Source organism: Triturus cristatus, chromosome 1_2 (genome assembly GCF_964204655.1).
Source record: "Triturus cristatus chromosome 1_2, aTriCri1.1, whole genome shotgun sequence".
NCBI classification, from domain to species: Eukaryota; Metazoa; Chordata; class Amphibia; order Caudata; family Salamandridae; genus Triturus; species Triturus cristatus.
This window is the reverse complement of record NC_140580.1, coordinates 150,496,973-150,508,979: the sequence shown is the minus strand read 5'-3', so window position 1 is coordinate 150,508,979 and position 12,007 is coordinate 150,496,973. Positions and strand designations below refer to the sequence as shown.

Genomic DNA, 12,007 nt, shown 5'->3' with positions numbered 1-12,007 from the left:
GCCTTTCACCCACAACTACCCCGCATGCCCCATATTTAAATCCGCACCGCCTTTATTTTATTCCCTCTCCAGTGTTCCTGTCTTCGTTTTTACGTTTCCCAATCATTTTCGCTTTTCTCTCTCTCCCTCTTCCTGTGTTTTTATGTATGCAAGCGTCAGGACGTGCAAACCCCTCCCTTTCCCTTCTGAATCTCATTAAACTTTTTCCCCCTCCCCTCTCAGCGCCCGCTCCTTCCCTGCTTCACTATCCAAGCTCCCACCCCCTCTCTCTTCTGTGTGTATGCTTTCTCCCTCTTTCAGATCTGCCCTCCCCTTGTCCCTCCCCCCTTCCTCTCTTTCCCTATCTGTCAATCAGAAACCTCCCTTTGAACTGGGAGAAAAAAATCTCTCAGTTCCAACTTCAACTCAGTCAATCCAGGCGGCCACAGCTCTCTATCTTCTACAGCTTTTTATTTATTTCTCAGCTGGGGGTTGTTTTTTTAGGGGGGTGGGGTGTTTTTGTGCACCCCCTTTAAGTTTATTTGTGTTCTTTGGGTGGTGGTGGGGGTCAAGCTTCTGAACAGATCCTGGAGAGCGAGAGAGCAGCAAACGAGACACCCCTCCACAGAAACCAAGAAGAAGAGGGGAAGCCCTCCCTGCACCCCCTGATTTACCCTCCCCCCTCACAGAAACTTCAACTTCTTCTTTTTGCACAAGATTTGCAACAGCAGCTCATAGTGGGGGGTTTGTTGCAAAAATAAGCCAAGGGGCAACGAGGGGGAAAGTTTGCCCTTTTTGGTTTCTTTTTGGAGGACTCTTTCGCTTTTCCGGGTGGCTGCTGGGCTCGTCGCCAGGCTGCCCCGGGGAAGGATGCCGCAGCTGAACGGCGGCGGGGGCGATGACCTGGGGGCCAACGATGAGATGATCTCGTTCAAGGACGAGGGCGAGCAGGAGGAGAAGACCTCCGAGGACTCTTCGGCCGAGCGGGACCTGGCCGACGTGAAGTCCTCGCTGGTGCACGAGTCCGAGGCGAACCAGAACAGCTCGTCCGACTCAGAGGTACGGGGGCACGGGGCGCAGGTCCTGGCACTGCGAGATCTCTCTGCAAGGGGAGGGGGTGGGTTCAGGGGGTACCGGGTCTTGCAGCGCGTGCGCCTGCTGCAACGGTGTACTGCGCGTGGAGTGCCGGCTTGAAAGTGTGCGCGCGCGCGGCGTGCTGGTTGCAGACAGGCGCTGCGTGCAGAGGGTAGCCACCGTGCGACCCTGCTGCAGGCTGTTAGGAATGGGTGCCGTATGCAGGGGGTGTCAGTGCGTTTCGCTGCTGCGGGGTGTTAGGAAGGGGGTGCACGCAGGCATGCATTAGCTGTGAGGAGACTGCATTGGTAGCCGCAAGGGAGGCTTCTTTGGGTGCATGCTTATACTGTAAGTTTGTGAGTCAACATGTAGCGTGCCTTCCCATACTGTGCATAGGGAGTTGTACTCTGAGGGGTAGTGAAAGCGAATCTTATGGATGTAATAAAGTCCTACAAGTGTTGGGCGAGCGTCCTGCAGGCACACAGTCTTCGGCCAGGGCTGTATACCCTCCTTGACAGCACAGTGAGCGGCCTCTGATCCCTGCCTGCTGTTTAGCGCTTGTCTCTCTCCAGCGTTACATGCGAAAGTAAATACAATTCTCCCTTTTATGGCAGCCCCGGCAACTGGAGCCCCTACCCCCTACAGACAAAACAAACACCCCTTTATGATACCCCTTGCTGTTGTAACAGGCAGAATAACACCTCTTTATGTTACCCCCTGCTGCTGCACCCGGCAGGCAGAAATAGTACTTCGCTATGACACTTCTTCCAGCCGTATCCTGCCTGGCTAAAGAAAGGCACCCCTTTCATCGCCCTTTCTACTGCTGTATCCCTCAAAAACCTCCCGGGCGTTCCTACAGTGCCCCTGCCTCATACACAGGTAAAAACCACTGGGACACAACTAACCTTTTATGACAATCCCCGTGACTGTGTTCACCTGCTTTTGTAACTTTAGTGACGCTGATTTCGCACCCTCTTCACTGTTCCCTTTGGAAAGGATCGGCCACATGCTTGATAAATGGAGCGGCCCGGACACTTCCTCTCATGCAGTTGCCCCCTTTCCTTTGCATCCGTGGCCCTGTGCTGCGTTGTTACTGTATCCTCCTATATGGGGTTAACAAAAAGGCCTTTAACTTTGGGAGCTGTCAGCTGTTTTTTAATGGATCCTCGACTCTCTAGTATTGAAAACACAACAAAACACATGAATAAACCGTGGGAACTTTGTTTTGATAGCAAGCAAAGCCGTAACCCCTCCCCCACGAAACTGTCAACTCCAAAAGGTTTGCAACTCTGTGTTTTCCGCTCTTCCTGCAATGCTTTACGGGACCTAACGAGAACCACCACGTCTTTCTGTAACAATAATGCACAACACAAACATTGTGTGGTTTTTCTCCAAAGTTGATGTCACCCTGCGATTCCTTACACAGGACTTTAGTTTATTGCATAGGAATGCATATGTCACTGCAGGAAAAACGGTATTTGTAGAGTGCCTCTCCGGTCCAATATTGCACCCATGATCCCTTCTAAGCAGCGCATTTATTCGTGGAAATGTACCTCGTTTCCTCCCTTGCGCGTGAACTCTCAGGCCGTTTGATATTGTACGCGTCTCTCCACCACGGGGTTGCCTGTGCTCGACCTCTGTTATTTTAGGTGTCAGTGGCCCCTACCTGTGGCCCACGTTTAACCCTTACTTAACACATACCATGAAGCAGCACCCCATGGAAACTGTTAGTGCAAAGAAAGGTCCCATCCTGGGGTGTGAATACCAGTCTGCCGGTATCCTCAATCCCTCTCTTCCGGGTTACCCACCATGAACTTTTCCCTCTGTGAAAGGGGGTTGGCACCTCCCATTTTTGGCTGGCCTCTGTACACAGCATTGAGCGTGATCAAAACCCCAACTTACTTGAGCCGCTGGTATTTTTTGAGTATGAAGGCCAAACCTTACACAATTTCTAGTCCCAGATTTACCTCATTGTCTTGACAGCTACTACAGCACACACAGAGAACTGGACACGTATTTTAGGACTCATTCTGGACATAGGAGTTTATAATGTATAAAGGGGTACTGACTTCGAAACCTCACCATCTACCCCTTTTTTAATTACCAAATAGTCATTGTAAAATGCAGGTTTGTTTCGGACTACCTGTTTTATTTGGTCAATGACCGCTCTACAGAATCAGTTTCAAATGTTCTAATAGAGACTGCTCATTTTTATGGATTAAAAAAAGACACGGTCGTAATTTCTGTTTATACGTGTTTGTCCATTGCGGGTTATCGGCCCACTCCGTAACCCCACCCTTGACCCGTTTGTTTATTATTCAACCGTTTTCCATATGTCATAATAACAAAGCATAATCAAGCCCCCATTCAAATGCCTTTATAACAGAATACACATGTAATATAATACCCTAGTATGTTATTTTTTTTTATAACGTCGATTGCGCTGCTAAACTTCCTTAAATATCATTTAACTGTTTTTTTTGTTTTGTTTATGTTAAGGCGGAAAGGCGGCCTCCTCCCCGCTCCGAAAGTTACAGAGAGAAATCAAGAGAAAGTTTAGAGGAAGGTGAGTCGCCAAAATTAGAGGAAAAAGAGATGTGCTCTCGGGAAAACATACTTTAGACGCCGGGTGGGGGGGAAAGATCGGACCGTTCTCTACCTTGCTGTAAAATGGGAGAGCTTAGTGTGTTGTTTTTGTGTGTCCTTTCGGGGAGACGGTTTTAAAATAAAGCTTGCTTACCCGTATTCTCTCTTTCCTCCCCGCCATGTTACAGCCGCAAAGAGGCAAGATGGAGGCCTGTTTAAGGGCCCGCCGTACCCGGGCTACCCCTTCATCATGATCCCAGACCTGGGCAACCCCTACCTCCCCAACGGCTCCCTCTCCCCGACGGCCAGAACAGTGAGTGCCTCGCCGCCGCGCTGCCCCTCGCTCGTGTTTTATGTTGATCTGGCTCGCAGGGGCCGAGCTAAACTTTCGGCTGACCTGTGTGCGCGCTGCAGCTAAACTTTCCCCCGGCGCCGCTCTCTGGGACTGGGGTTTGTTTACCTCCGCCATATTGTCCCGTACGCTACTTCCTGGTTTAGCAGGGAGCCTCGCTTTGCTCCGTATGTCCATCTTTTCCTGTTTCCTTTCTGCGCCGCCCTCCTTTTATTTTACCTCTCGCTTTCTTTCTCCCACCTTTCATTAGCACTCGTAGGTCTCAATGTGTGTCCTGCCCTTTTCCGCATGATTTTCTTTTTGCATGACAACTCCTTTTTATCTTTTTTTTTTCCTTAGTGGATCTTTTTTTCTAATTTCTCTAGCTTTCATTTCCTTTATCCTTTTACTCCTCCCAATTTTTCTTCGTTTCTTATTTTACTTCAGCCCACACATTATCATTCTCATTCCTCTATTGCTGATTCTTTCTCTTTTCCATTTCTGTTTCGCTTTACACTAACATCTTTATCTTTTCACTCCATACTCTCATTATTACTAATTTCCTGCATGTTTCTTTTCTTATATCTGATCGTTATTTGTACTTACCTCATACCTCCCCTTTCTTAACCTTTCAACTTCACACTATTTCTCTTACTTCCCCCTCTCTGTATCTAAATCAACAAAGAATACTTAGCTTGTCTGCTGCTGCACTGATAATATTAATATTTTTTATTTCAATGGGAAGTTGCCATTCTTTTTTAACAGAATATGATAATTTTTGTATATTCTCCATATGTTAATATTTAGTGCATTACAGTGTTTTCCATCAGGATTGGTTCTTCTCAGTATTTCCTGTAATTTCCTTAACACACTTCAGGTTTAAATCCCTTAAATGGCAATTTGTTATTTTTTTTTAGAAATACTTCTTTGAATTTCCCAGCAGGCATTTTAAAAACATCCCTCAAATACCCTAAAGGTGCAGCATTTGAAGGTGCAGTCAGCTTAATTTTTAGCATCAGCCTATTATTTCTATGCTTGTGGGACTTGTGGACAAGTAATTCTTTTCCCCACAGAAGTATCCCTCCACTTTGCAAGTTTATTTGCATTGTCTTCTTAAATTCTGTAATTTACAATTTGCAGACTCTGCACTAAAATGTATTCATATTTTATTAAGAGGAGAATTCAAAGTAATATCATGTTTGTTAAACAATTTGGCTCTAATTTTCTGCAGGTGTCTCTAAACTATGCACTTCTTGAACTGTACAGTTATGCATTGCTCTATAGAAATAAAGACTGTGAACCAAATGAGTATGACCCCAAAGAGGTATGCATGTTAACTGCCTCGCAGGTTTATTGGCAAAAAACATTTTAACCCTTACCCACCTATTAAAATATACATACAAAATATAGCCTTATTCGTCAGCGTAGAACATCCTGTCATCACCCAGTGTCTCAAAATTAACACTTTCACTTTGTTGTTTTAGTTTTATTTCTCTTTGATATTAATGTATTTATGCTTTTAAACACACCTGTCAATACATCCTCTATCCCACGGCCAGGCTTATTTAATTAGTTTTTTTCCTCAGGTCACCTTTTCTGTTGTCTCTTATTGTCATGTTTGTCCATTCTTGCTTTTATGAGCGCAACACAAATCATGCTATTTTTTTCTAAGTTTATTTGGTGTATATTATTTCCAATTTGAGTTTTAAGTTCGGCATTATTGCATTTTTAATGTGTATATACCTGTTTTCCTAGAGTGTCTTCCATGTTATTTTGTTAATTGGGTCAAAATTAGTAGTTTAAATATTTTATGTATGCCTATGTTTTGTTATTTCATTCTGTGTGCTCGGTAATGATAGAAGCATCTCTCCCCCCAAACCCAGTCACACTCCCACCTCTCCAAACGCAGGCTTTATAGGAACAAATAAAAAGTATTCCCACACAGTTTTGGTTCATGATATGAGATTTATATACAATAAAAAGGATTGAGACTGCTGAAAGTACAGAACACAAACACACTCTTGTTCAAAGTAAAGGAAGTGAAAAAATATAATATATTTTTTTAATGGCTGTTCACAAGCAATCCGTGTCAGTACAGTACTTCTAAGTCAATTCTGGCTCTTGTATGTCAATGTCTGAGAGGATCAGAGAACAATGTATCAAGCAAACTCAACGGATAAAATATGCTATATCGTGAAATGCTTGTAAATGTGTTACCTACCCCTTGAAAGTAGCATGCCTTCCTTCTCCCTACTTTGAATGGTGAATTTTTTTAGTAGTAAGCTGTTAGCATTATTGGTTGAAAGATAATTTATCGAATCTTATTATTGTTTCAGTATTGACTATGGTTAACTCAAGGGATGGGGCAGTAGGCTTTGGGCATGCACTTACTAGCCTGGGACTCATCCCTTACCAGTAGTTTTTTGCTTTTCTATCTGAAATACATTTTTCACTGTGGCTCCCCCTTCTTTCTCCTAATACCACCTTCCCCACCATCTGCGTAGCACCTTGAGACAACCGTCTCTATGGTACATTTTAGAATTGCTCTGAATAATTAAAATGTATGCCAAAAATGTTATGAGTGAAGTGCCTGTGGAAGTGTTCATTCAAAGGCATGTCACTGAGTAAATTTCCTCTATTTCTTCCATTTGCTGCACCCGTTGCAGGCCAGTGGCGGTATGTGCTCGCCTTCCCCTGCTAATGAAAGATGTTGCCCAGCCAGTATAGCAAGCTATGAAATGGCACCTCTGCTGTTTGTAGATACACGATCAATACTAGTGGCTGCTGTAGGCCGGCCTTTTGAGATCCACAATAGTAAAACATTAAACACCAGGTCACACGTTTCATCAGTTGTCCAAAGAACCTAGGGAAAGGCGTGTATGTTGGGAGTTAAAATAAATACTCTTTAGCTTCAGTGAACTTGCACGTTTTTTTTTATATCAAGGTAGTTGCAGTCAATATTTGCAGTATATGTGAAAGCTTGGTTCTGAAAATAGTGCTGGGGCGTGGATGCTGTTTTTTGAATAGCATTTTGATGAAAAGGTAGCCATTGTAGGACTATTATGTTCGATTTTGTGGTTGCTCTTTCAAAATCTTAGGAAAAGAAACTCATCAATGTCAAGTTCAAATTAGGGCAGGTGGTGGTGACAGCAACACTGAATTGGCTATGTCTAGATTGAAGGATGAAAACTCGCTATAGTGGGGTTTCAAACTACTAAACCTGTGCTGGAAAATGCTTAAACCCTTCTACTGAGGAGCTGTTACCATTTAAGATTTTTTTTTTTTCATTTTCTTATTTTGTACATGTGGTTTTGGGTTTTGTTAGTGTAGCGTCTATAGAACACCTTGCATCTTTTGCAGAAGTGCAGTTTGCTCCTTTTTCTGTTAGGACTGGGCAACAGTTATTGCGAACCAACATTTTCTTCCAGGTACGTCCTTAAGGTTGACATCAAGCATACACTTACCTAGTTTTTCAGTATTTACATAAACTGAATGCTTTAGGCTACTGACCTTATTTTTCCTTTTTTTTTTCTCAGTGTCCTTTGATTCTGCGATTAACATAAAAAGCCATGTATTTTTTACATGAAATATTTTGATATAAATGATTTGCTTATCTGTAAGTTCTCCTTAAGCTGTAGATCTGAAATGGCATGTGGTCAGCCCTAAAATTAATATGATCTCAAATATTACTCATAATATTGATTTCACTTGCACAGGGTGCCCACTTTGACATGATATGGGTGAGGTAGGATGCGAAGTAAGGGCACAATTTGCCCACCAGCTGAAAAATTACTTTCAGCTCCCATTTACTAGGTTTTAACCGAACTCTGCCTGGTCGTCCCTTCTCTGGGTTTCTCTGGGGAATTGTCGAGAGCTCGCCGCCACATTTATTTGTTTCCCCCTTGTAGCACTCTTATTTTCACTGCTTGAAAAATATCTAAATCTGTCAAATCAGACAAGCCTGGCAGCATTGATTTCTGCTTTTCAGCGTACGAAAGTGAAGAATTGGGGAGTATTACTAAATTGGCTTTTGATGAATAATTTATAAACTCCGGTTTGCACACTTTCATCTCTAATGACCCGTGAGCCCCAATAGAGTAACATATTTATTTGTCCATGCCTTAAAATGGCAAATACCTTTATGCCGGTGATAAGCTTTTCTTGGAGAGTGCAGTTTTGTATTTAGAGCCCACAGTTACGCTTTGTAAAAAGGAAGCATCATACAGATATAATATATACCACTGTAATTACCTAAATGCATTTAAGATCCCTGAGTTTAAGGAATAATTTCTAATTTTTCTGAGCTACTATGGGGATTGAGCATCCTTTGGGATTTTATTAAGTGTGGACAGTAGCGTGGCTTCATTTTGTTGGGTAAACCTGTTAAACTGGCCAAGGTTTGTGTTGCATATCCTCTCACTTTAGGAATTTGTTTTTTTTTCACTGTCAATTAATGTGCTCACACATCCTTTAGAGAAGCTCTTTCCAGGGAAAATAGTTGGTGTCTGCTGGAACCAATGTGTTTTGTGAACAGCACAGAACACAAGTGTATCTTCTTGAAATGCTGCAAACAAACAGCGCGGAGAGTGGCTCGCTTGTTAGCTCTTGTGTTCCGTGCACAGACACCCAAGTGACATGTCAAAAGAGGAACATTCTGCTTTTATGTTTCTGTGTCGTGGAATGTACCCTATTTGCACAGAAGAGAAAGGAACTTGGTTGGGGGGCAGAGGGGCGAGGAATTGGAGCTTTAGAGGGGGGCCTGGGAGTTGTTGGGCGAGGGGGTGAGGTGAAGGGTTAATAGTGATCTCTTAACAAATTGTTTTGACAACACTTTTCAGAGTGGGGCATTCCAAGCCTTGGCGGTACATTGTAATATTTCAGTAATTACACAGGTCATTAGGCTCCCAAGCTGGGCTGTAACATTCTTTTCACTCTGAAAAAGGACAGGTGTCCGGCCCTGTCTCATGGATTGAATATTTCTCCAGTATTTTCTATGGGTTTATTATTGCCGGATTCAACGTTTTATCCCCTGCTCCTAAACTGTGATTTTGCTCTGTGGAACACATAATGTGAGCCATGTTATCACTTTCAACGACAACACAGCCAATGTTTGCCTTGGCCCATGAGTTCTACACGCAGTGCAGCATGTTTACGCTTGACGCACGCCCACATCTTTAAGAATGGTATTGTTAAGGTGAACATAACCTGCACAAATCTCGTTTAGTTGTACGAAATGAAGTTACTGTCATTTTCACTGCTGCACCATTCAGCATAGCTCTTTATTTGGGTGACATAAAGACACCCCCCCCCCCCCCCCTCTCATAGGCCCATTTCCTCTATCTGCTTTTTTTGTTGGCTGTTCTTTTTCCGTATAGAGTTTCAGTTTTCTAATATGACTTCATTTCGAACAAACAGGCTGCAGTGGTTGGTCAACATTCCCTCCCAGGGGGCTACGAAAAGTAGTTACAGCAGAGAGTTGGGTTTCAGGGAGGCTGAAAAGCAATACCCGTCCATTCTGTGGGCGAAGCCTCCCAAACCGGTGCACTGCATACAGAACAGCATTCGCCGCGGAAACAGAATATTTTAATAGTGGGCCTAATGGCTAATCTAGCCCTCTGAGGTTACAGGAAAGGCTTTTTTAAGGTGCGCATGAATGTATTCACACATACACCTTTTACACCGAATGAGAAAAAACACCAAGATTAAAAAGGAAATGTAAAAATATGTTTTATGTTCTTCACACAGCCTCTCGAAACACCCATTTTCAATAGGGTGGTGCATTGCAAAAGTTAGTTAAAAATTTCTGGGACTGTGTCCTAGCTGGATTTAAAATCTGATAAACTAATGTTGCAGAGAGGGGAGAGACAGCTGCAGTAGTTCTGAGCGGAAACTTAAGTCTGGCGGAGGCTTTTCCAGCTGTCTCTGGAGTTATGTGGAAGTGGATTATTGGCATTTTAGTCGGGGGCCAAGCTGTATTTCCCATATGTTTCTTTAAGCAGGAAGAAGCAGATCGTGTTGGGGGAGGGCAGGTATGAGGGCGAGCCCTGTAAAGATTTAAGACGGGAAAGGATTTATACCATTTTTTTTTTTTTGCTCGAGTTGTCAAGATTTCTTAGTAAAATAAGAAATACTGTTTCCAAGAAAAAAAATACAGGAGTGGCTTAGTTGTATTCCAAATATAGCGTGCATGGGCACGTATTAATTGCCCAAAGGCAGCCCTGGGGGAGGGTGGGAGGAAATGATAAAAATCAATACACGAATTTTCTAGATGGCTCTTTAATAATGGAAATGCCATTTATTTAGAAAATACTTGTTTACAGAATTGTCTCGTGGTGGCTAAATAGAGACTAGTAGGTGAACAGCCTTGTAGTGCGGTTATTTTTGGGCCATGATTCCACATCTTGAAATTATAAGCCATGAGGCTGAGATGTTTGTATATGTCACCAGAACCCTGAGATGGCATTAGAGGTCCAAAATGCATGCTTACCCTTTGTATATTTTGTTGTTTTTGTTTCTTGTGTTTCTTTCCATGTTTTTCAGTCTATACTTCACAGACCATCATTGACAAAGGTGACCCCTCCACCCCTCCATTCATTCGCTGGGGTTACATAATCCTAGTAAATTGCAGGCCGTAATCCAGAGGAGCAATGTTTTTCCCTTGAATTATGGGTTTCCGCACTATTGCAAATCGTGGAACAAAAATACTAGGGGCAATTTGTGCTCCTCCTTTTATCGACCTCTGAAAGGATTAAATGTGGAGTCGGACATGCTGAGATTGATATTCCCGGCCCACAGACTGCACATAGATGTTCTGCTGCCGGGTACTCTGCCCAATGGGCCATCTAGTCCGGAGTGGTTGCCCCATGCATGGTTCTGTGCACTGGTTCAGGGTTGACTGTTGTCTTTTGAGTAGACCAGACGATCTGCACAGCAGGGCTGGTCACCCTTGCGGCTCCACTGCCCTTGTGTGAAGAGTCCACAGTAACTTTGCTGGCAGGCAGCTCTGGGCCGTAAATCCAAGCAGAGTTTATTTACAGCTTATAACACTTACAAATGTTAAGATATTTGACGCCATGCTGGCCTTATAATATCCAAGGTCGGCAGACACCGGCAGTGGGTCAGGTTTCGTTCACTAATTATAAGCAATAATAAAAAGAGGATATTGGGAAGTAAGAAATCCTGACTGCTAATTGATTATTCTGCGGTTCTCGTTTCTAAGTGCAGCTCTGCGTTTGTTCTCCATCCAAAGACATTACCAGGTTCTCCTATACTTAGTCCTTTGGCAGAGGAAAATTGAGCAGGGCTTCGAACCACTGTAGATCAGAGCATAAGACTGTGCATTGAACCTGAGGTCCGCTAGAACTTGTCTGAATATTTATCAGAAACCTGCAAATCCCAATTTTTGCTTCTGAAGCAGGTTCTCCTTGTCTATGTTCTCTCCAGCCATGGGGACTCATCCACCTTCCGGCTGTTCCATTCCTTAAATTTGAGTTACTCTTCTTGTTCGGAGTACAATGGGTGGGTTTGGAAATATCTTGGAAGATTGTAGACTGGAAACTGGATGTACAGCACAATGTGGTCTGATTTGGGAGGGGGTATTTGTTGCCAGAGGAATGCAAGGATCCTTAAGGGAGAGCGTGAGGTTTGCAATAGCGCCAGTCGAGCTGCGAGGAAGAGCTTTAGCAAGACGAGGGACTCGTGCAGAGGAGAGTCCTCGGAGTTCAGATGAATGCAAGGGCCTTGAACGAGTATCTTCTTCTTGAGAAGGCAGAGGCCTAGAGAACCTCTAAAGCCACACTTGGTGGCTTGGGTACGCTTATTTGGAAAGTATACATATACCATAATTGGCCTCCTTGTACTAGAGTAGAGCATGTTGAAATGGACTAAGTTGGAAGATCAAAAAGCTATATAGTGAAAATAAAGTGTATTTAGTATTGTCATAAGCGTGCAGAGGTATTGACGTTTTGTAGTATTGCTCTTGCAATAAAAAATTAAATGCAGAGCTTATAACCTCTGCCCTAATAGGTCAGTTCAGAC

The 12,007-nt window shown here is 43.5% G+C and overlaps 1 protein-coding gene across 42 annotated transcripts in view; it reads left to right on the top strand.

Annotated features, from left to right (window-relative positions):
- Positions 1–271: 271 nt before the first annotated feature.
- TCF7L2 (transcription factor 7 like 2) overlaps positions 272–12,007 on the top strand; it is a 331,284-nt gene continuing 319,548 nt past the window's right edge. For 8 of the 42 annotated variants that reach the window (XM_085603391.1, XM_085603392.1, XM_085603378.1 and 5 more), the window contains exons 1-3: positions 285–1,038; positions 3,553–3,619; positions 3,828–3,952. In XM_085603391.1, coding sequence (XP_085459517.1) covers positions 850–1,038; positions 3,553–3,619; positions 3,828–3,952 — 381 coding nt within the window. In that variant the 5' untranslated portion in view covers positions 285–849. Of the gene's footprint in view, positions 1,039–3,552; positions 3,620–3,827; positions 3,953–12,007 lie in introns of all 42 variants that reach the window. The other 34 variants (XM_085603381.1, XM_085603379.1, XM_085603385.1 and 31 more) reach the window with 16 other exon arrangements.